Below are 20,611 nucleotides of genomic sequence, written 5' to 3'. Positions count from 1 at the left end.
CTCCCGTCAGTCTCTCCTTTCCCCACCCTCTGTCTCCCCGTCTCCTTTCTTCTCTCCTCCCTCCACCACCGCTCCCCCCCCCCTTTTCGCTCTCTCTTTCCCTCCCCGCTCTGCCTTTCCTTCTAGCTTCCCCGGACAGCAGTTCCTACCCCACCTGGACCCGCAGCCCTGGGAACCGCAACCAGCAGTCCTCTGCAGCGACTTCTCTCTCCTTCCTCCCCCTCTCTCCTTCCTGCCCTCGCTTCTCTCTCGACCCGACCCACGGGTTCTCTCGCTCTCTCTCCCCCCTCCCCCACTCGCTCCTTCCTTGTCCCCCACTCACCCTGACGTCACCCTCCCCACAGTCCTCTCAGCTTAGCTACCCCCGCCCTCGCCCAGTGGCCACCGCAAGTCAGCCGGGTAGGGGGTGTCGTCTCCGGATTTGCCTCCCCCGGCCCCGATGGGGCGCCACGTGGGGCTCAGGGGGCACAGCGCCAACCTCCAGCGCCCCGCAATGCGAAACGAAAGGGCGGGGCCTGAGAGGGGCGTGGCAAGTAAGGGGCGGGGCGAGCGCGCGAACTGATGGACAAGACCGGCGCTCGCAGACTGCGGACAGGGACGCTGCGGCCGGTCCGTGGGTCAGCCGATCCTTCGACCAGTCGGCCTGTGACTCCACCTCCCCCAATCGCCTTCACAAGAGCCAACCCCCGGCGGGAGCCCGATTGATAATGAAGGCGGCTTCAGCCAATCGCCTGCAGCGCCGCGGGCCGGGCCATCTCAGGCGGGGCCGAGAAGAGCTGTCCTTTCTGGTGGTGCTGAAAAGGGCTCTCCAGCGGTCTTGCGAGATGAGACCAGGAGAAAAAAATTAAAGTTGAAGCCGCCAGCAGCTGGCTGGGGTCATGTTGTACGTAAGAGGAGGGATCTCCCCTCCCCAGATCCTGGCCTGTCACCCCTTAGACTTCTCACAAACGTAGGAACTTGTCATTCTTCTGGAGGAGGAGGTAGCGCATTCCACATGAGCTTCTCTGAAAGGGTCTGGAAGAGGGCCGGGGGCATATTGGGGGCGCTGAGCAAGTGCAAACCCAGCTATGCTGCCCCTCAACACCCTGGGAAGAGAACATTCAGTTTCCAAATGTGCTGGAATGGTTGGGGGAGGGGTCATAATTACTGCTGGGACCAGAGTTGCCTTCGCTTCCCCTAGGGGCCGTGGGAGTGAGGATTACGACCCTGGCTCATGTGGTCCCTCCTTCTTCCATCTGCACTTCCTCCTCCTCCCTCCCCCCACAGCCCCCAAATAAATCCCAAGCCCCTCCCTTCGCCCGTCCCCAGGATCTGACGTGGGCTCGACACCTTTCTCAGCTCTCCCTCCCGCAGCTCCAGTGCCCGAGCCTCGGCTCTCCAGGTTCTGCAACCCCCTCCTCTCCCCGCCAAGCCCCACTAGAGCACAGTAGGGACCCTCCCTATCCTCGACCCCACCCTAGGTCCCCGGAAGCTGTTTTGCCTCGACCCACTCCCCCAGCTTAGAATCCAGCCAGCCTGGCGGACCCAGGTGCCTGAGCCAGAGGGTAACCCAGGCGACCCAGCTCCTTCGCCCTTCTTGGCCCCACCCGCTGCAGCCGGAGCCGCGCCCCCTCTCCCGCAGACAGGAGAGCAGAGGACAGAGGAGACTGGCCAAGGAGGGGTGGGCTCCAGGAGACCCCCAGCCCAGTTCTGCCCCTCCGTCCCAAAGGCAGAGACATTGTCTCCCTTGCTAACTGCCAGTAGGAAAAAAAAAAAATTAATAGGAAAGATAAAAGAAGACGGAGGAAAGGTGACAGCTAGATTATTTAGGAGAGGCGCAGAGGAGAGAAATTGGTGTGAGTCGCCATGGGGGCTCCCAGGGCCCAGCATCCGCCACCTCCCCAGCTGCTGTTCCTAATTCTGCTGAGCTGTCCCTGGATTCAGGGTAAGGACTTGGGTGCGTGGGGGTGGGCCTCCGGGAAGGCCCCCAGCTGGGTCCTATACCTTCCTTTCTCCGAACATCCTGCGCCTTCTGAGCTCCTGGGGGAGGGGAGGGGCACAGCTGACGGAGAAGGGGCAAGCCAGGGCTTTCCAGCTTGCACCTGGAGCCTCTAATCCCATATATTGAGGAGTTGGGGAAATTAATGAGGGGAGCTTTTAGCAGCGTCTCAGGGGTTAAATCCAGGAAGAAGGGCTGGGGACGTTGTGGCGGGGCGGGGTGGGGGGGATGTCTGCGGAGGCGGCAGAAGCAGGCCGGGTACCAGGGTGGGAGATGGAGGTGCCGGGAGAGATGCCAGGCGCAGCACACACAAATGTTCTTGGACGTATGGACAAAGACAGATGAACAGAGGCAGTGCGCAGAGGCCAGATATTCAATCCCCAACTCTGACCCCCCAGCGAGACTCCAGGGAAGGGGGCAGAGACTGCAGAGAAAGAGAGGGAGGACCACACTGCAGAGACAGAAACCCAGAGAAAAAGCTGGACACTGCAGAAGCAATGGCTGGGAGGTGCTGCCAGACCCTCCGCAGAGGCCCGGGGTTGGGGGGAGAGCATCACTGAGGGGAAAATGAAGGTAGCGCCCTGCCTCTTCTCTGCCCTGCTGGCTCTGTCCGAGGTGCTCACCGAAGGCCCACACAGCCTGGGGGGAAAGGGAGAGAGGAAGGGGTAGGAGTGTGATGGGCAGCTGGGAGCCCCTCCTCCAATCTTGGCTCTCAGCCCAGTCTGGGACCCTCTGAGCTCCTGCTGGCCCAGCTGACTGAGGAGAGAATAAGAGCTCTGGAAAAGATCTTTCTGGAGAAGGAAGGAGTGTGGGGCAGTGGAAGAGCTCGCACAACTTCATCTCCCAGGTCTGCCCCTGAAGGAGGAGGAGGCACTGCTGGAGCCTGGAAATGAGACCCCCACCGTAGCCTCTGAGGCCTTGGCAGAGCTGCTCCATGGAGCCCTGCTGAGGAGAGGCCCAGAAATGGGCTACCTGCCGGGTGAGGCCCCCAGAGTGGCAGGAGCAACATAGAGGCAGAGGGAGGGACATTAATTCAGGGAGATGGGGAGCCAGGCCAGTGAAATTCAGAGAGACAGAGAGAGATGGTTCGAGAGAGTCAAAACTGGACATAGACAGTCAGAGAGCCAGAGAAATTGAGGTAGAATGATCAAGAAACAGCACAGAAAAACAGACAGAGAGAAAGACAGATGGAAACTCAGAGAGCCAGAATCAGAGATAGAGTGGAAAAGAGACACAGAAAGAGAGAGAAATGCAGAGAGTAGTAGACCTAGAATCATAAAATCAGAGAGGGATAAGAATACTAAACATAGACCAAGGGTTCTAGAGAGTGCAAAATAAAAAGAGGAAAGAGAAAGGGGTAACCGGGAGAGAGCGCCAGATCTGAACGGGGAGACAGAGGGAGAAGCTCAAGGAGACTGTCAGAGTGGAAGGGCCTGGACAGAGAGAAGAAAAGAAGGGGCTGGGGGGCAGGCTGTGGAAGCCTTGGGAGGAGGGGGGAAGTTTGGGTGCGGAAGGGAGAGGTGGGGGTCCTGCGCCTCGTGGGGGAGGTCTTTTGGGTTCAGTGGGGAACTCGCAGTGTCTGTTAGCCCTGATCCCCTACCGAGGCCCATCAATGTGCTCCTCCTGTTTCCTGACTTCCCTCGCACTGTCCCAGGATCTGATCCAGACCCCACACTAGCCACCCCTCCAGCCGGCCAGACTCTTGCAGCACCCTCCCTGCCACGGGCCACTGAGCCGGGCACAGGGCCTCTGACAACAGCCGTAACCCCTAAGGAGGGCAGGGGGGCAGGCCCCACCGCGCCGGAGCTGCTGACCCCGCCCCCAGGAACTACGGCTCCGCCCCTTCCCGGTTCCGCCTCCCCAGGCCCGCCCCTCGGGCCTGAGGGAGGAGAGGAGGAGACCACGACCACCATCATCACTACGACAACTGTCACCACGACGGTGACCAGCCCAGGTGAGGCGATTGAAAGGGGATGTGGGAGAAGAGGAAGGTGTGAATGGGGGAGAGGCTGCCGGGAACGTGTGGAAGAAGAAGGGGTCTAGATGGGAGAGGGCCTTCTGCTTAATTATAATAAAGGCTAGCGTTGATACACCCTTACTATGTGCCAGCACTATTCTATGTGTTTTATGTCTTATGACAGTTGAGGAAGGGAGTTCTGGGCACAGATGGGAGAGTGAGCATTGGATAAAGATGGTGAGGGGTGCTGGGGAGAAGACAGATGAGGACCCCCAGGGTTACTTGGCTAGGAGGGCAAGAACACAGAGATTCTCTCAACCCCAGCACTTATATCTCTTTAGTTCTGTGTAATAACAACATCTCCGAAGGTGAAGGGCATGTGGAGTCTCCAGATTTAGGGAGCGCGGCCAGCCGAACCTTGGGGCTCCTGGACTGCACGTACAGCATCCATGTCTACCCTGGCTACGGCATTGAGATCCAGGTAACTGGACTTAAGCATATGATTGTGAAACCTCCTAGCCCTTCCCTCCGGGCCCAGGGGTGTGCACGGGTTGGGCCTAGGAGCCAGAGAACTTGTTTTCTGACTCAGATGGACCTATTTTCTGAGGATCTCACAGACTCTCCTAAAGTTCTACAACTTGGCCAACGTTACCATGGTTCTTGGTCTGCTACATACAGGGAAAAGGAAGGCAAGGGGCGGGGGAGCTTAGGGGGTCACACACCCCGGCTGACTTCCCTGGCGGGTCTGGGTCTGGCTTCTTTAGGTGCAGACGCTGAACCTGTCTCGGGAGGAGGAACTCCTGGTGCTGGCTGGTGGGGGGTCCCCAGGACTGGCCCCCCGACTCCTGGCTAATTCCTCCATGCTGGGAGAAGGACAGGTCCTTCGGAGTCCAACCAACAGGCTGCTCCTGCACTTCCAGAGCCCACGGGTCCCAAGGGGTGGTGGCTTCAGGATCCACTATCAGGGTGAGGAGTTTGGAGTGCTGGTGGGAGGGCAGGGGCCACACTGGGCACAGGGAACATCTTCAGGAGCCTTCTAAGCACAGGGTAATGTTGGGGCCTTTTCCTCCTGACTAGGACCATGGGGGGCAGAATCCTCGGAGGAGACCTATACACACTTATCTCACACACTCACAGACCTGTGCCTGGGTGTGCACACATCCAAGTGACAATTCATCCATTCACTCAGCAAATGTTTATTGAGTGCCCACTTCATACAGGCCCTGTGTTATCCTTGGAAAGAGAATAAACAAGCCAGATGTAAAGGGAACTCAGAATCTAGGTAGGGAGATGGACAAATAATCAGGATAATTATAATTCAGTGAGATAAGGACCCCCATCCCTATGATGGAGGAACCACTGTCAGAGAGAACAACTATCAAAGGGACCTAAATTTCCCCTATAAGGAATATGGGGACACCTCCTTGGAGGAGGTGATGACTAAGCTGACACCTAAGATGAGTTAGCTAGGGGAAGGGTGGGAGGGAGAGAAAGAGGAAGGCAGATGTCTAGATGGATGGAAAAACACATTCCAAGACCCAGAGAGGAGAAAAAAATGTGACCCCCCTTGAGGAGTTGAGGTAATTCAGCATGGAAGATAGAATTGTCTTAGCTGTGTGACCTGGGGTGAGTTACTTAACCTTTCTGTGCCGCATTGTCTTATCTGAAAAATGGGGATCATAATACTTACTTTGTGGTATTATTAGGAAGATCAAATGAATCAATACACGTCAAGTGCTTAAAATAGTGTCTGGTACACAGTGAGGGCTCGAAAATGTCAATCATTGCTATTACAGTAAAGCACAGAAAGTGCTGGGGAAGTAGGCCAAGAGGCTAGACTGGGAGGTAGGTTGTATTTGGATGACAAAAGGCCTTACCAGCTTCAGTGAGGAGTCCTTGGACTACTTTATCCTGCAGGGGAGGAGGAGACACTTTGAAATGTTTTAAGCAAGATAGTGACAGCCTCAGATTTGTGACCTAAAAAGATCCTGCTGACTTCTGGGGGTAGGAAGGAGGGGATGTATCTGCGCATGCTTGCATTTGCAAGCACCCACCCACAGACAGCCTACACACACGTGTACATCCATATTTGCCTGTGTGTATGGAAACCTTCCCACGATGCAATGTACATTCTAGCATACACGTGTACATGAGGCAAGGGGCCCAGCCCAAGGTCCCATTCCAGACACTGCTGCCGTCTCCAAAGTCCCTTCCTTTGCTCAGAAACAGAGAGGGAACTGTGTGTTGGGCCAGCGTCCCCTTCACTTCACCTCATGGCCTTGCTGCCCGCTTGTGAGCTCTGCTGACACCAGATCCCTTGTGACTTTATCCAGGACACAGACAACCCGTATCCCTTCCTCACACACTCTCCAGCCTCTCCTGAGGCCTCTGCTCTAGACTTGCCCCACGAGGTAAGGCATGCACGGTGGAGATGCCCAGCAGCAGACCTACTCCTGGAGAGACCAGTGAGCCGGGGGACATGTAGTTGGTGGTCAGGGCCCGGTTGTTGGGGAGCAAGAGCATGCCTTGAAGGCCCAGGGCTGAGGGCTGGGCTTCAGATATTATAGGATGGCTTCCTGCTGGCTCCTTTAAGCAGCCACTTCCCTAGGGCATTGAAAATAGGACTCTTTAGACGAACTGGAACATTTGAGGAAGCAGGGCTATTGCATAAATGGGCCTTCATTACCTGCCTGGGTCTTCCCTGCTCTGCGGCTTCTGCAGGCACCTTTGGGACGGAGGCCCCGTTTAAGCCCTTCCCAATTTGCACTGGCTGGGCCCTCCAGTCCACAGTGGCGTCATTAGCTTCTCTGGAAGGTCAAAGGCTTCATCACCCCTCACCCCAAGTCCAGCAAACTTTCCCATTTACAAAACTCTTTCATCAACTCTTGTTTTGGTTGCTTCTCACAGCAGCCCTGGGGGTGGCCATTGTCAGCTCCATCTCTAAGAGGAAGAAAAAGCCTCAAAGCTTATATGGATTGCTCAGCCACCAGCAAATTCATTGCAGAGTCAGAAGTCAGATCTCCAAGTCCCTGACCCCTGGTCATTTATTAATTGAAGCTGAGGGGCGGGCGATTAACATTTTCTGAGTACTTTCTATGTTCCAGGGGCTTGATTCCAGGTTTCTTTTCTTTAAGGCCAATCCTCAATGACAGGAATTGTTATTGCCATTTACAGATGAAAGGTGAAGTCACCTGCTCAAGGCCATACAGCTAATAAGTTGTGAAAGTAGAACTGGAACTTAGGTCTGCCCATCTCCAAATCCAGTGCTCTTTGCACTGTTCCACATTGCCTCTTGGCGGCATCAACTGATCAGCTAGGCTAGGTTTTTAGGAGACAAAATAAAAAACATTTGATTCAGTCTCACAATGGCAATAGGCAGGTGTCAATGTGATGATAAAATTATGCATGTGGATTGTGTTTAGGCAAAAAGAAAAAAAAAAACTAACTCTGTGGGAAAGGGGAGGGGTCAGGAAGGCTTCCTGGAGGAGGTGGTACTTAAGTTACTCCTTGAAAGATGAGAAACAGTGAGAAGAGAGCCTTTCAGGTAGGGGAAATTGTGTGGAAAAATATGGAAGTGGGACTGTAAGGAGTCACAGAACTGTATCGTGTGAGATATATGGGCCGTGGGTGCTGAGAACTGAAGCTGGATGGACTGGGCTGGAACTGGTTGTGGAAGGGGCTTGAATGTCAATCTAAAGCATTCAGACTTGATTCTGTTGGTCTTGGAGAGCCATCACAGAGGCTAAAGTCTATTCAAATCACTGTGCGGTTTTTTGGTTTGTTTTTTGTTTATTTGTTTGTTTTGTCCACTGCTCGGCTTGCAGGATCTTAGTTCCCTGACCAAGGATTGAACCCCTGCCCGGCAGTGAAATCGCCAAGTCCTAACCACTGGACCGCCAGGGAATTCCTAAATCCCTGTATTCTAAAAGGCTGTTTTTTTGTCTATCTTAGTAGACCATGAACTCCTGAAGGCAAGGCCTCAGTCTTTTTCACCTCTGACCCTAGGACCCAGCCAAGGAAATGCTTGTTGAATTTTGAAACAGGGAGAGACCAGGTCTCTTACAGAATCACTCAGGACTGGAGAGTCAGAAAAAGCAAAGGCCCAGGCAAGCTGGACCCTCTGCTAACCAGAGCCTGCCCCTCGTACAAGACCCAGCTTCGATGTACTTCCTCCAGGAAGCCCTTCTTAATGAACTCTGCCTAGTCTTAAACAGACACACAGAGCTCTGTCAGGATCAAGTTCAGAGTCTATCACTGATTACCAAGTCACTTTCTATTTGTTTGTTTTATCTCATATGTTTCCGCAAGAATTTCAGGAGGCTTTCAAAAAAGAATGCAAACAATAAGATTAAATAGAATAAGTAAGAGGGAGTTCCCTGGCAGTCCAGTGGTTAAGACTCCACGCTCTCACTGCCAAGGGCCGGGGTTCGATCCCTGGTTGGGGAATTAAAATCCCACAAACCATGTGGCGCAGCCAAAAAAAAAAAAAAAATAAGAGAAATATTGGCACCAGATAATGCTTATTAAATTTGAAAAAAACAGAATGTGGATAGACAAGCCATTGTTACTAGGGACAAGACTCAACCTGGTTCTGGGCTTCCTAGCAGCCAGTATGAAAAGAGAGATTACACAGTTCTCATTGCAGGAAAAAAGACAAACCAGTTCCTTAAGGAAAGCAAAGCTTTCCCTAGCACTTCACTTTCACTGGGGGATTCATTTAGGGGACACTGGGTATTAAGGTCTTTAATGACAGAATAGTCTGTTTCTAAAGGAGTTTCTTGTAACTCCTCTGGATGAAAGCTGAGGGTATAATATCACAGCGACACCTCAGTGGAAGAAAGTCTGTGTGTATGGAGGGGAGAAAATGATCTGAGGCACTTAATAACTTGGAGCCTCAATTTCCACCCCTGGAAAGTGGGTCACAGCCTTTCTCTGACTACCTCAAAAGCGCTGCGTGAACTCATTTTGGAAGCTGAACAAGCTCTGCAAATACTATTTGCTATTATTAGAGCTGAATGGGGTTCAGAGTGGTCAATTGATTTGCCTGAATTCACACAGTAAATGGGTGCTAGGGTCCAAAACTTCTTTGAGGCTCAGGTTTCTCATCTGTAAAATGGGGGCCAAAGTGGGTAGATTACAAAGATTAGGGGAGATAAGAGATGTTGACATTACCTCTTCATGAGACAGTGTGTCCACGTAAGGACTCCAGTATGGAGCCAGTTTGTGCCCTGGAGAGTGAGGGGGACCTGGAAAGAGGGGAGGAAATGCTGGGGAACCAGTGAGAGAGGATGGCCTGGGAGAGTGAATCCTCTTTCTCCTGCCCTGCCTGATCCAGCCTATCTCTTGAGCTGCGGCTTCCCTCCCCGGCCAGCCCATGGGGATGTGAGTGTGACAGACCTTCACCCTGGAGGCACTGCCACCTTCCACTGTGATTCGGGCTACCAGCTGCAGGGTGAGGAGACCCTCATCTGCCTCAATGGTACCCGGCCAGCCTGGAGCAGTGAACCCCCCAGCTGCATGGGTGAGTCTCTACCACAATAGGTGTGATTTTCTGTCCTGGGAGCCCCACTGGAGGGTCCTACCTTGGGGGTCTCTATCTTTGGGAACACCCATCTTGAAGGGGTTTTTACCCTGAAGAGTCCCTATCCTGAGGTCTCCATTTGGAGCTCTTCACCCTGAGGGTCTCAATCCTTGGAGTCTCCATCCTTGGGGGGGGGGGGCTCTCCATCTGGGGAAGTACCACCTCGGGGTGGGGGGGGGTTCCTTTTTTTTTTTTTTTTTGGCCATGCCACATGGTTTGTGGGAATTTAGGTCCCTGACCAGGGATCAAACCTGTGCCCCCTGCAGTGGAAGTGCAGAGTCCTAACCAATAGACCACAGGGAATTCCTGGAGGGTTCCCATTTGGGGAGTCACCATTCTGGGGGTCCCTGCTTTTGGAGACTCCTCATCCTAGAGGAAACCATTCTTGGGGTCTATATCTGGGGGTGTCTATCCTGGAGAGTCTTCATCCTGGGATCCTATCCTGAGTATTTTCCATCTGAGAGCTTCAGTTTGGGGGACTTCCCCATAACTCCCCACCCCAGGGTGTCCACATCTGGGGAGTCTTCATTTTGATGGAATCTCCATCCTGCGGGGGGGGGGGTGTCCATCCTAGGGTTTTTCTATTCCAAGGCTGGTTCCTCACCTGGTAGTGGCCTGAAAAAAGTCCTGGGGTGAGCCTGTAGGGCAGAGGTCATCCCAAGGCCAGGTCCCAGGCAAAGGTGTGGGTGCAATAGCTCTGCAGATGGGAAAAGGACAAGTCACCTTAACCTGCCCCCCCGCACCGTCCACAGCATCCTGTGGTGGCACCATCCACAACGCTACACTTGGCCGCATCGTGTCCCCTGAGCCTGGGGGAGCTGCAGGGCCCAACCTCACCTGCCGTTGGGTCATCGAAGCAGCTGAGGGACGCCGGCTGCACCTACACTTTGAGAGAGTCTCCCTGGATGAGGATAACGACCGGTGAGGGTCTGGGCCTTGCGTCAGAGGTCCTCACTTCAAGGAAATAGGGAGGCTGCAATAGACAGTCAGACAGACGCGGGGGCAATCCCAGTTGGGATCTATGTCAAATGCGGGTTAGTCCTTCCCCTTTCTTAGGCAGTATAGCTGTGCAAACTGAGACAAATCACTTAACCTCTCTGTGCTTCAGTTTTCTCATCTGTAGAATGGAGATAATAGTACCACCCTCTTAAGGTTTCTGTGAGGACAAATGCATTAAGATTTGTAAAGTGCTTGGAATGGTGCCTAGCACACAGTAAGCACTATAAATGAGTTTGCCAACGTCATCTTCATTATTCTCACTCTTTATCTAGCAAACTAGTATCCCAGCTCTGACATTAGTTGCTATGTGTAGCTGGACAGGTTACTTACTCTTTCTGTGCCTCAATTTTCTCATCTATAAAATGAGGGATAATAATAGTATCTAACTCAAGGGTTCTTGTGAGAATTAAGTGAGATAAAATGTGTAAAAGCTTAGAAGAGTACATGGCATATAGTTAATGTTTGAAAATTATAGCTATGAAATTAAGTTAGGAGAGCAGGCAAGAGGTGAGGCAGCTTCTGAGGGGAAGCTGAGCTCCTGGCCACCTCTGTCCATCCCAGGCTGATGGTGCGCTCAGGGGGCAGTCCCCTATCCCCGGTGATCTATGACTCGGACATGGATGATGTCCCAGAGCGGGGTCTCATCAGTGATGCTCAGTCCCTCTATGTGGAGCTGCTTTCAGAGACACCTGCCAATCCCCTGCTGCTAAGCCTCCGATTTGAAGGTAACTGCCCTTCCCCTGAGGCCCCACCTGCCGCACCTTCCCCTCTTCCTACGCCCAGGCATGGTCACAAGCACATAATCCATCTCTGCTTATCTCCACGTTTGGATTCCTGAAAACTGACTTGTCTCCCCATCCCAAATCGACAAGGACACATTCTAATTCCCTGAGGTGGTCTTTTCTACTTAAGCTTCAAGTGTGGCTGGATCCAGGTACACAGCCAAGAGACCAGTTACTTAAATCTCTCCATTCTTTCCTCTCAGTTGGCTTCATTCTCAGGCAGACTCTCAGTCTGTTGTGTACCTAGCAGTTACAGATTTACATACCAACAACTTTAGCAACCCCATCAGAGAGAAAGCGTACCACTTTCCTAAGAGCTTTAACAAAAATGCCAGGAAAGGCCTTCATTGCCCTGGCTTAGGTCATCTATCTATGCCTGAGCCAATCACTGTAGCTAGGGGCAGGTGGTGTTATGATTGGCAGATCCACATCACATGGCCATCCCTGGTTGGCTCCAGCTGAATCTCATGGACTGGAAGTGGGGAGGACGTGTGACCCAAAATGAAAATAGGAGTGCTGTTAACAGACAAAGGGGACTGGATGCTGGATAGGTAGGAAGGAAGGAAGTCAGTGATCATGGGAGGAGGCATTTGAACTGGGACTTACAGGATAGAGAGAATTTTAAAAGAGGAAGATTGGGAATGAGCATCTCAGGTGAAAGGAACAGTGTGAGCAACAGTAAAGAGGTAGAGAAAAGCCTGTATGTTTGGGAAACAGAGTTTCACTGTGGCTGGAGCAGAGGATTTGTGTAAACAGTAGCAGGAAAGAGACAAAGAAAGTAAAATGCTCAGAGATGGGAGGGGCTAGTTTCTGGTATGAATCAAGGGAGAAAGGGAATTGGCACTTGGCCCTGATGGATGCATAGGATTTGGACATGACACCTTATCAGGTTAAGTAATGGTGAAACAGAACAGTGGATCTGAAAAATAAATTGCATTTTAGATTCTGAGAGTGCAAAGAGAATTTCTAGGTTTGAGGCCTGTCTCCATGGTTGTGGGCCACTGCTGCTCCATGGGCTTCAGACTCTTTCTGTATCATAGGCACCTGAGCCTTACCTGAGTCTAAGATATGATCAGATGGGCAAAAACTAAAACACTCTACAAATGTTAATTTTTTTGCTGACTTAGACCAAAGTTAAAACTGAGTAGCTTTTGTGTTTGCCTCACTTTTGGATTCTAGCCACAGTATGGATAATCAGGGTTGATCAGAAACCAACGGTTATTTTTGAGGAGCGAACACACCTACATGAGCCAGGTCTCCAAAGGCACCGTTTTCCCCCACTCCATTGCAGCTTCCAGAGCCAAGTGTCTCTGGCTGGGAATCAAGGAATCTGGGCTTGAGGTCTGGTTCTGCCACTGCCCTACTGTGTGACATGGAGCACATGGCTTTTTGTCTGTGGACCTAGTGTCCTCATCTGTAGAATAGTGGCTGGGACTTGACTGACCTTGGGGTTTCTGTCCAGAGGCCGGGGAGCTAACATAAATATGTGAATGAGGAATGTTAGGGTTTGGGGGAAACTGGAAAGTGAAAGCTAAGCCCAAAGGCTTTCCATTTTAAATAGCCCACTGGGGGGCCAAACCACACTGGAATTCAGCCTGGTTCCCCACTCTGAGATCCCTGGAGGCCCGTCCTAATGCTTAATTCCTGTGACTGACTCCTCTCTAGCCTTTGAGGAAGATCGCTGCTTTGCCCCCTTCCTGGCACATGGCAATGTCACCACCACGGACCCTGAATACCGCCCAGGGGCACTGGCCACCTTCTCGTGCCTCCCAGGATATGCCCTGGAGCCCCCTGGCCCCCCCAATGCCATCGAATGTGTGGATCCCACAGAACCCCACTGGAATGACACAGAGCCAGCCTGCAAGGGTGAGCCTGCCGCCTTCCCCGCCTCCCCAGAACATCCTTCAGTTCACAGACTACCCCCTGAGCTGGGGATCCTAGGAAGGCCGTTCAGGAAGGAGAACCTAGTAAACTCAGGATCAATCTCTGTCCCTTTCAGAGGCTTAGTTTTCTTAGCTGAGTAGTTGATGGGCTTGTTACAGAGTTCAGGGGTCATAACCCAAATATCTTCAAGAGCTAGATTGGGCTAAGTCATGGATTGGGTGGTAATGCATAGGCTGGAGACTGGGCGGGGTTAGTTAAGAGTGGGGCGGGGGATTGGACCCAACAGGACTAGACGTGGCAAGAATCAGGTGGGTAATAGATAATAGGAAACCGGGGAGGCAGTCTGGTGCACACAGTTGGGAGTGGTGAGGATCGTAGCGGAACAGAGACTGCATGCCCACCTGGGTCCTGAATCTGACACCCTTTCTATCCTAGCCATGTGTGGAGGGGAGCTGTCAGAGCCAGCTGGTGTGGTCCTCTCTCCGGATTGGCCCCAGAGCTATAGCCCCGGCCAAGATTGCGTGTGGGGTCTGCATGTCCAGGAAGAGAAGCGCATCTTGCTTCAAGTTGAGATGTATGTCTGGGTACTGCAGAGGGTGCAGTGGGTGTGGGCTCAGCCACGTGTGGTATGACAATGCACTGGCCTGCATCATGAGCCTGGCTGGCTCGAGTGTCTGCACGAGATTCAGTGAATATACGTTCGGATGAAAGAAGTGGCTAAGGATTCAGGATAGGGGTGTGGGACATCAGGTAGACCCAGGTACAAATCACTTATTGGTCAGGCAACCTTGGACAAGTAAATGGGGTAATGCAGCCTTCCTCGGGGACTATTGTGAAAAAGGGGCTCTGGCCTGAAGTCTCACTCTTTGGCTGTTTCCGAGGCCCCCCTGGAGTGATTTCCAGGGACCCAGGCCCGAGCTGTTGCATCAGCAGCAGCACACAAGGTGGGCGTGGCTGTGGGGGAGATTCAGTGAGCTACTTTGGTGTGAGGTGGTCATGTGCCTGGACAGAACCAGAAGTGGGCGTGGCTCAAAAAGCATGTACTCGGTTGGGGCCTAGAGTTGGGCTGAGTGGTAATGAGCATGGTCTGTGATTGGTCAGAGCTGGAGTTGAGCCTGGCTGTGCGTCACCTGGTGATGGAGGAGGGACTGGGAAGTGGGAGGCGTCAACAATGATCAGGGTTGGGGATTGGGAAGCAGGAGCCGGGAGGAGCCACAGACCAAATGGAACGTGGAGCGACTAGCGTGGAGGAGAAGCCCATAACTGATCCAAACTGAGGCCTGGGATAGGAGAATGTAGGGCGGGACTGGAGAGTAGGTAAGGTTGCTAATGAGGTGAGTTAGTGATTGGGCAGAACCAGATGGGAGGGGGCCGATCGTAACCCAGCCCCCATGTCTGGTCCCACTCCCTCCAGCTTGAATGTGCGCGAAGGGGATATGCTGACACTGTTCGATGGGGACGGTCCCAGTGCCCGAGTCCTGGCCCAGCTGCGAGGGCCTCAACCGCGCCGCCGCCTCCTCTCCTCTGGGCCCGACCTCACGCTGCAGTTCCAGGCACCGCCCGGACCTCCAAACCCGGGCCTGGGCCAGGGTTTCGTGTTGCACTTCAAAGGTACCGAGGCCTAGGGTCCCGAGATGGGAAGGGGTCCCGCAGGTCAGAGAGGCCCCCGAGGCTGGAAGGGCGCCCTGGGTCGCAGGACAGCCTCCAAACTCGCCGTCTCTCCCCTGCAGAGGTCCCGAGGAACGACACGTGCCCCGAGCTGCCGCCCCCGGAATGGGGCTGGAGGACGGCTTCCCACGGGGACCTGATCCGGGGCACTGTGCTTACTTATCAGTGCGAGCCTGGCTATGAGCTGCTTGGGTCGGACATTCTCACCTGCCAGTGGGACCTGTCCTGGAGCGCAGCGCCGCCCGCCTGCCGAAAGAGTGAGCCCGGGCCCCGCCCTAATCCTCTCGTGGCTCCGCCCCTGCCCACCTGGGTTTCACGGCTCTGCTTGGGCTCCGCCCACCCCCTATGCGCCCCGCCTCCGTATCTTCTTGTTCCCGCCCCTGTTCTGTCTGGACCCATCCCTTCGCTCGAGATCCTGCCTAGATCTTCCTCAGGCCCCAACCATTTGTCCAGTGGGTTCCACTCCTCTGTTCCTCGGTGTTCCGAAACTGTACCCTCTGGTCCCCACTCTCATCTTCCCAGGGCTGCATCCCTCTCTCTTGCACTGTTCTGGGTCCTGAACCTGGTTCTTCTGGGTTCCTCCCCCATCGTCTCCTGGCCCTGCCTCTGCCCAGTCTGAGTCCCGCCCCCCTGCCCCCCTGCACCCCTGCCCCCCGCCTGCCCCGTCATCTCTTTTCTTGTTCTAGGCCTTGCTCCAGTCTCTCAGTCCCCAACCCTTGACATTATGAGGAGTCACTTTGCAGGGGCCTAGGCTTGTCAGAGAGCTCGGTTTATTTTATTTTATTTACTTTTATTTTTTTAATAAATTTATTTATTCATTTATTTATTTATTTTTTGCTGAGTTGGGTCTTTGTTGCTGCACGAGGGCTTTCTCTAGTTGCGGCGAGCGAGGGATACTCTTCGTTATCCTGCAGTGCGCAGTCTTCTCATTGCGGTGGCTTCTCTTGATGCGGAGCATGGGCTCTAGGCGTGTGGGCTTCCGTAGTTGGGCTCGTGGGCTCTAGAGCACAGGCTCAGTAGTTGTGGCGCACGGGCTTAGTTGCTCTGCGGCATGTGAGATCTTCCCGGACCAGGGCTCGAACCCGTGTCCCCTGCATTGGCAGGCAGATTCTTAACCACTGCACCACCAGGGAAGCCCGTCGGTTTATTTTAATTCCGTTATTAAAGTCCCATGATGTGTTGTGGCTGGAGTTATGCGGAGGTGTTGGGGACTCTCCCTACCCTGACAGAGCTCACCGTCTGGGACAGGGACAGATACTTAACTCAGGATATTAGAGTGGTAACCGCTGGGTGACTTCAGGCAAGGTACTTAACATCTCTGAGGCTTTGGCTTCTTCCTCAGTGAAGTAGGAATAGAGGATTGTGAAAAGCAAATGAAAAGCTTTTCACGTTAGTGCCTGGTGCAGGTAAACAGTGAGTAAGTAGTAGTTGCTATAAGTATGAAGAAGGGCTGTAGGAAGAGGGGTGGGTTAATTGTCCCAGGGATAGGGCAGGAGATTTCACAGAGGAGGTGACATTCAAAGGAGCTGGGAGAATTTATCTTTTAGAAGAGCAGAAAGGGGTGGCATCTTGTCACTTCCTCCAAATTTCTGGAAGCCTGTCATCAGGATATAGGATTGTAGGTCTTTCACCTGGCCCCTAGGAGCAACGGTGGGACCAATGAGGATAAGTTTCAGGAAGCCAGATTTGGACTGGACACAAGGAATACTTTCTAGTTGACACAGCTCCCCATCCCTGGAAGGAGTCACAGGATGTCCAATCTGGAACCCAGACCGCATGGGGCGGGGACAAGAAGGGATGGAAGCGGGGCCCAGAGGGGATAGGGCGTGGCCCAGCTGCCCAAGACTCAGTAGGGGCCCTGCCCAAGGCAGCACATGGAGGCTTCAGCTGAGCTGAGCCCTAAGTCTCTGAATCTCAGCCCAGTGCTCCCTGGCTGTGACCCTGAACAGTTCCAGCTTTGCCACTCCCTGGCTGAGTGACCATAGACCAGTCATTGGACTGCCCTGAGCCCCAAGGGAGGTGATAGTGACGCTGACCTCTCTGAGATCATCAGGGTATATGATATCATGTTTGTAAAGCATTTTAGCGAGGTGCCTTGCTCAGGTCTATATATAAGAAATGGCTTTGATTGGGATTCTTCCACAGCAAGGTTGTAAACAAACGCCCGCAGAGGCCAGGCAGGCAATACAAGTGAGCAGAAGGGGCTGGGGATGACGGGAATGAGGCGAGCAGGAGGTCTGGGCCCCTCTGAAGAGGGCAGCTGCTCTGCTGCTGATGATTTGCCATGCAGGGCTGACACGGTTGGGATTTAGCTGGTTTGCTCTGGTTGAGTGGTTCAATATTTCAAATTTCACCCTAGGATGGGGGCCCAGGTTGCCCCAAACTTTCTGTTTTCTGGAAGAAACCTGCTATGTAAAATGCATTGAATTTTAAGTTTTCCAACTCCTGCTCTGTTCATTCTGAGGAAGGAGTGGGAGGTGTGTGCGGAGTGTTGCCCAGAGGAGATGGCCCACGACTCAGGCGTCTCCCAGCTCTAAGCTTCTGGCAGATCTCTTAAGGGCCTGGCTCCCCCTGACTTTGCCCTCCTGCCAACAGTCATGACTTGTGCCGATCCTGGTGAGATCACCAACGGGCACCGCACCACCTCAGATGCTGGCTTTCCTGTTGGCTCCCACGTCCAGTACCGCTGTCTGCCGGGGTACAGCCTGGAGGGGGCGGCCGTGCTCACCTGCTACAGCCGGGACACGGGCACGCCCAAGTGGAGTGACCGGGTCCCCAAGTGCGCCTGTGAGTCTGGGGACACCCTAGGATGGGTGGCTGGGTGGCCTGCTCAATGGTGCAGCTGGCCCATGACTGACCTCTTCCCTGCAGTGAAGTACGAGCCGTGCCTGAACCCCGGGGTGCCAGAGAACGGCTATCAGACGTTGTACAAGCATCACTACCAGGCGGGCGAGTCTCTGCGCTTCTTCTGCTATGAGGGCTTTGAGCTCATTGGCGAGGTCACCATCACCTGTGTGCCCGGCCACCCCTCACAGTGGACCAGCCAGCCCCCACTCTGCAAAGGTGCCTGGGCAGGCAGGGCAGGAGGGGGCACAGCAGTGTCCAGGATGTGACAGGGCTGGGAAAGTCAGGTAGCAAATTCGAGACCCTGCCGAGCTCCCCATCCACTTTCTATGGGCTCTCATCATCAGAGCTATAGCCAAAAGCCCTGGAGAAGTTCAAGGTCATGGAATTATCCTAAGGGAAGTAGTAGAGGGGGCTTTGGTTTGGCAGTCCCTTGCCCTCCGAATAGGTCTCAGTTTCCGTATTTTTGACAAATCCTACAGACCTGGTTGGTTTAGACTGCCCAGGGGTCTGGAGGAGGAGGACCGAGGCCCTGCTCTGACTGTTCCTCCCCTGTCCCCAAGGGAAGGATCGAGTTTAGGTTGAGCAGAGGGCAGAGAATCCAGGCTGTCCAGCCCGGCCCCACTGGGCTCCCGGCCCTCTACCCAGCCTCCTTCCCTCCCTGGCTCAGACCCCGTCCCCTCCTCCTCCTCTCCCTGCAGTGGCCTATGAGGAGCTCCTGGACAACCGAAAACTGGAAGGTCAGTGAGGGCACAGGTGGAGACCCAGGCCTGGCCAAGTTGGGAGGGCAAGGCAGAGGCCGGGGGCAGGAGGCCAGGCCCCCGGTGGGGTGAGGCCCAGGGTTCAGGGCCCAGGGCAGGAGGCTGGGAGAGTCCAGGGCTGGGCCCAGCCCCAGATCACTGGCCTCTCCTCCTCCTTCCAGTGAGCCAGACCACCGACCCGTCACGGCAGCTAGAGGGTGGGAACCTCGCCTTGGCCATTCTGCTGCCCCTAGGCTTGGTCATCGTCCTCGGCAGTGGCGTTTACATATACTACACCAAGTAAGTACATAGCTCAGGGAGCTGCTGGCCAGGGCAGACGTCCTGCCTGCCTGGCACAGAAGCCCGGGTGAGGGGGGGTTGGGGGCTCACTTCTCGATAAGCTCCTCTATCTCCTTCCTTTCCCAGGCTACAGGGAAAATCTCTCTTCGGCTTCTCAGGCTCCCATTCCTACAGCCCCATCACGGTGGAGTCAGACTTCAGCAATCCACTGTATGAAGCTGGGGTGAGCCCTTCCCCTACCCCTGGAGTGCCACATCCCTCAGCTCCCCTGGGACTCCATAACCTTCTCTCAAGGTCTTTGTAACATCTGTCTTGGGAATTGCAAACTCAGCTGCCTACAAAGGCCACGTCAATGAACAAAGCCAAGTCAGGTGCGCCAATCGGGAGTGGTAAGGACTGTGACCAACTGGAAAGCTTGTACCCCATCCAGTCCATGGAGGAAACCTAGGCCCAACTGCCAGACCTTCCAACTGTTCAAGACAATCCAGAAATTTAGATTTTTATGTGACTTTAAGATACTGTAGGATGAACCAAATACACCCATTGGCCAGATTCAGCCCCATTCCCACACCATGGTCCCCAAACTCCCAGTGATCTATGTTATTTTAAAAACACGGAGTCTTTCCCCTTCCTTGTGGATGCCTCCTCCACCTCCATCCCATTCTAGTGACTGATGCCATCTCTCTGTTTCCAGGATACACGAGAGTATGAAGTTTCCATCTGAACACCAAGACTAAGGCTGCAGGACCCAGGACGCCCCTCCTCTCCTCATTCTGGGCAGGAAGGAGTACAGGACCTGGCCTCTGGCTCCCTTCCTCCCTGCTGTGTAAATAATCTCCTGGTCCCACGAGGGGGCTTTGATGGCCCTGGGGACCCTACAGTAAATAAACCAGCATCCTGTGCCCAAAGCCTCCTCTTCTCAGTTGCCAAACAAGGGGCCTGCCCCCCACTCACTCTACCCCCTTTTGGACCCTAGGAGGGGAACTCAGCCCCTGATGCAACTCCTGGGGCCCCTCCAGCCCAGGGCATCCCACAAGGACTACCCAAGAGCTCTGCTATTCCCTTGGTCATGAAGGCTCTGCCCTTCCCAGATGCTCTGTCCCCGGGCCTAACCTCTGACCCTTGGAGGGTCAGAAGAAGAGGGATGAAGGGGAGAGCTGGGACAAGGCCCCTACCCCCTTCCTGCCATGTCCCCTACCCACAGTCTCCCCACCTTTGCTTCTGGATTTTTGTTTTTGAGCAATAAACAGAAAATCTCCATTTGTAACTGGGCTGGTGGGGTGTGGGAAGGTGGGTCACAGAGCACTGGAGATGGTGATGGTGGCCTCTCTGGAAAGAGGGCTGGGGATAGGGGAACACCTGGGAAAAAAGATGGAAATTTAAGATTGCACACAGGGCAGTGTTGAAGGGGGTGGCCTGGGGTCAAAAAGCCTGACTTTGGGCTCAGCCTCTGGAGGACCAGCTGGGCCCACTCCTGGCCTCAGCAGTCTCTCCACAGCGCTTCGCGTTTCCAGGCTCTTCTAGCTGGGTGATAAATGACAGTAGCTGCCTCTCCTCCTTCACTGTTTGCCAGGTGACAAACAGCACTCAATTTGTTTCATGACCAGTTGACCTAAAAGTCAACCCCCTTTTGAGAAATCTTGTACCCATCCAAGTGTACCATTTTTCCTCCCAATCTTTTTGGCATTTATTTATTTTTGGCTGCGTTGGGTCTTCATTGCTATGCGTGTGCTTTTCTCTAGTTGTGGTGAGCAGCGGCTACTCTTTGTTTGGTGCGCAGGCTTCTCATTGCGGTGGCTTCTCTTGTGGAGCACGGGCTCTAGGCGCGCGGGCTTCCGTAGTTGTGGCTCGCGGGCTCTAGAGCGCAGGCTCAGTAGT

At 53.9% G+C, this 20,611-nt stretch overlaps 1 protein-coding gene and 1 long non-coding RNA gene across 6 annotated transcripts; one reads left to right on the top strand and one right to left on the bottom strand.

Annotated features, from left to right (window-relative positions):
- The first annotated feature begins 1,367 nt into the window (after positions 1–1,367).
- On the top strand, positions 1,368–19,996 carry SEZ6L2 (seizure related 6 homolog like 2). 5 transcript variants are annotated; one of them, XM_067706166.1, is made up of 18 exons: positions 1,368–1,924; positions 2,826–2,957; positions 3,633–3,932; positions 4,277–4,416; positions 4,700–4,901; positions 9,271–9,456; positions 10,269–10,437; positions 11,077–11,240; positions 12,963–13,163; positions 13,617–13,755; positions 14,596–14,792; positions 14,912–15,106; positions 17,445–17,636; positions 17,721–17,912; positions 18,395–18,433; positions 18,616–18,733; positions 18,860–18,956; positions 19,428–19,996. In XM_067706166.1, the coding sequence occupies exons 1-18, from the start codon at positions 1,846–1,848 to the stop codon at positions 19,455–19,457; spliced, it is 2,772 nt and encodes a 923-aa protein (XP_067562267.1). In that variant the 5' UTR covers positions 1,368–1,845; the 3' UTR covers positions 19,458–19,996. The 5 variants fall into 5 exon arrangements, with proteins under 5 accessions (XP_067562267.1, XP_067562268.1, XP_067562271.1 ...); XM_067706167.1 differs by having other exon boundaries at positions 18,835–18,956; XM_067706170.1 differs by lacking the exon at positions 2,826–2,957.
- On the bottom strand, positions 6,799–10,245 carry LOC137206947 (uncharacterized). The gene is made up of 3 exons (XR_010934875.1): positions 10,121–10,245; positions 9,108–9,181; positions 6,799–7,253 (listed from the first exon to the last, which is right to left on the bottom strand). It is a non-coding gene; the product is annotated as an uncharacterized lncRNA (long non-coding RNA).
- Positions 19,997–20,611: the final 615 nt, after the last annotated feature.

Source organism: Pseudorca crassidens, chromosome 15 (assembly GCF_039906515.1).
Source record: "Pseudorca crassidens isolate mPseCra1 chromosome 15, mPseCra1.hap1, whole genome shotgun sequence".
Lineage (NCBI taxonomy): Eukaryota > Metazoa > Chordata > Mammalia > Artiodactyla > Delphinidae > Pseudorca > Pseudorca crassidens.
The sequence above is the reverse complement of the archived record's forward strand: the minus strand, read 5'-3'. Positions and strand labels throughout refer to the sequence as shown.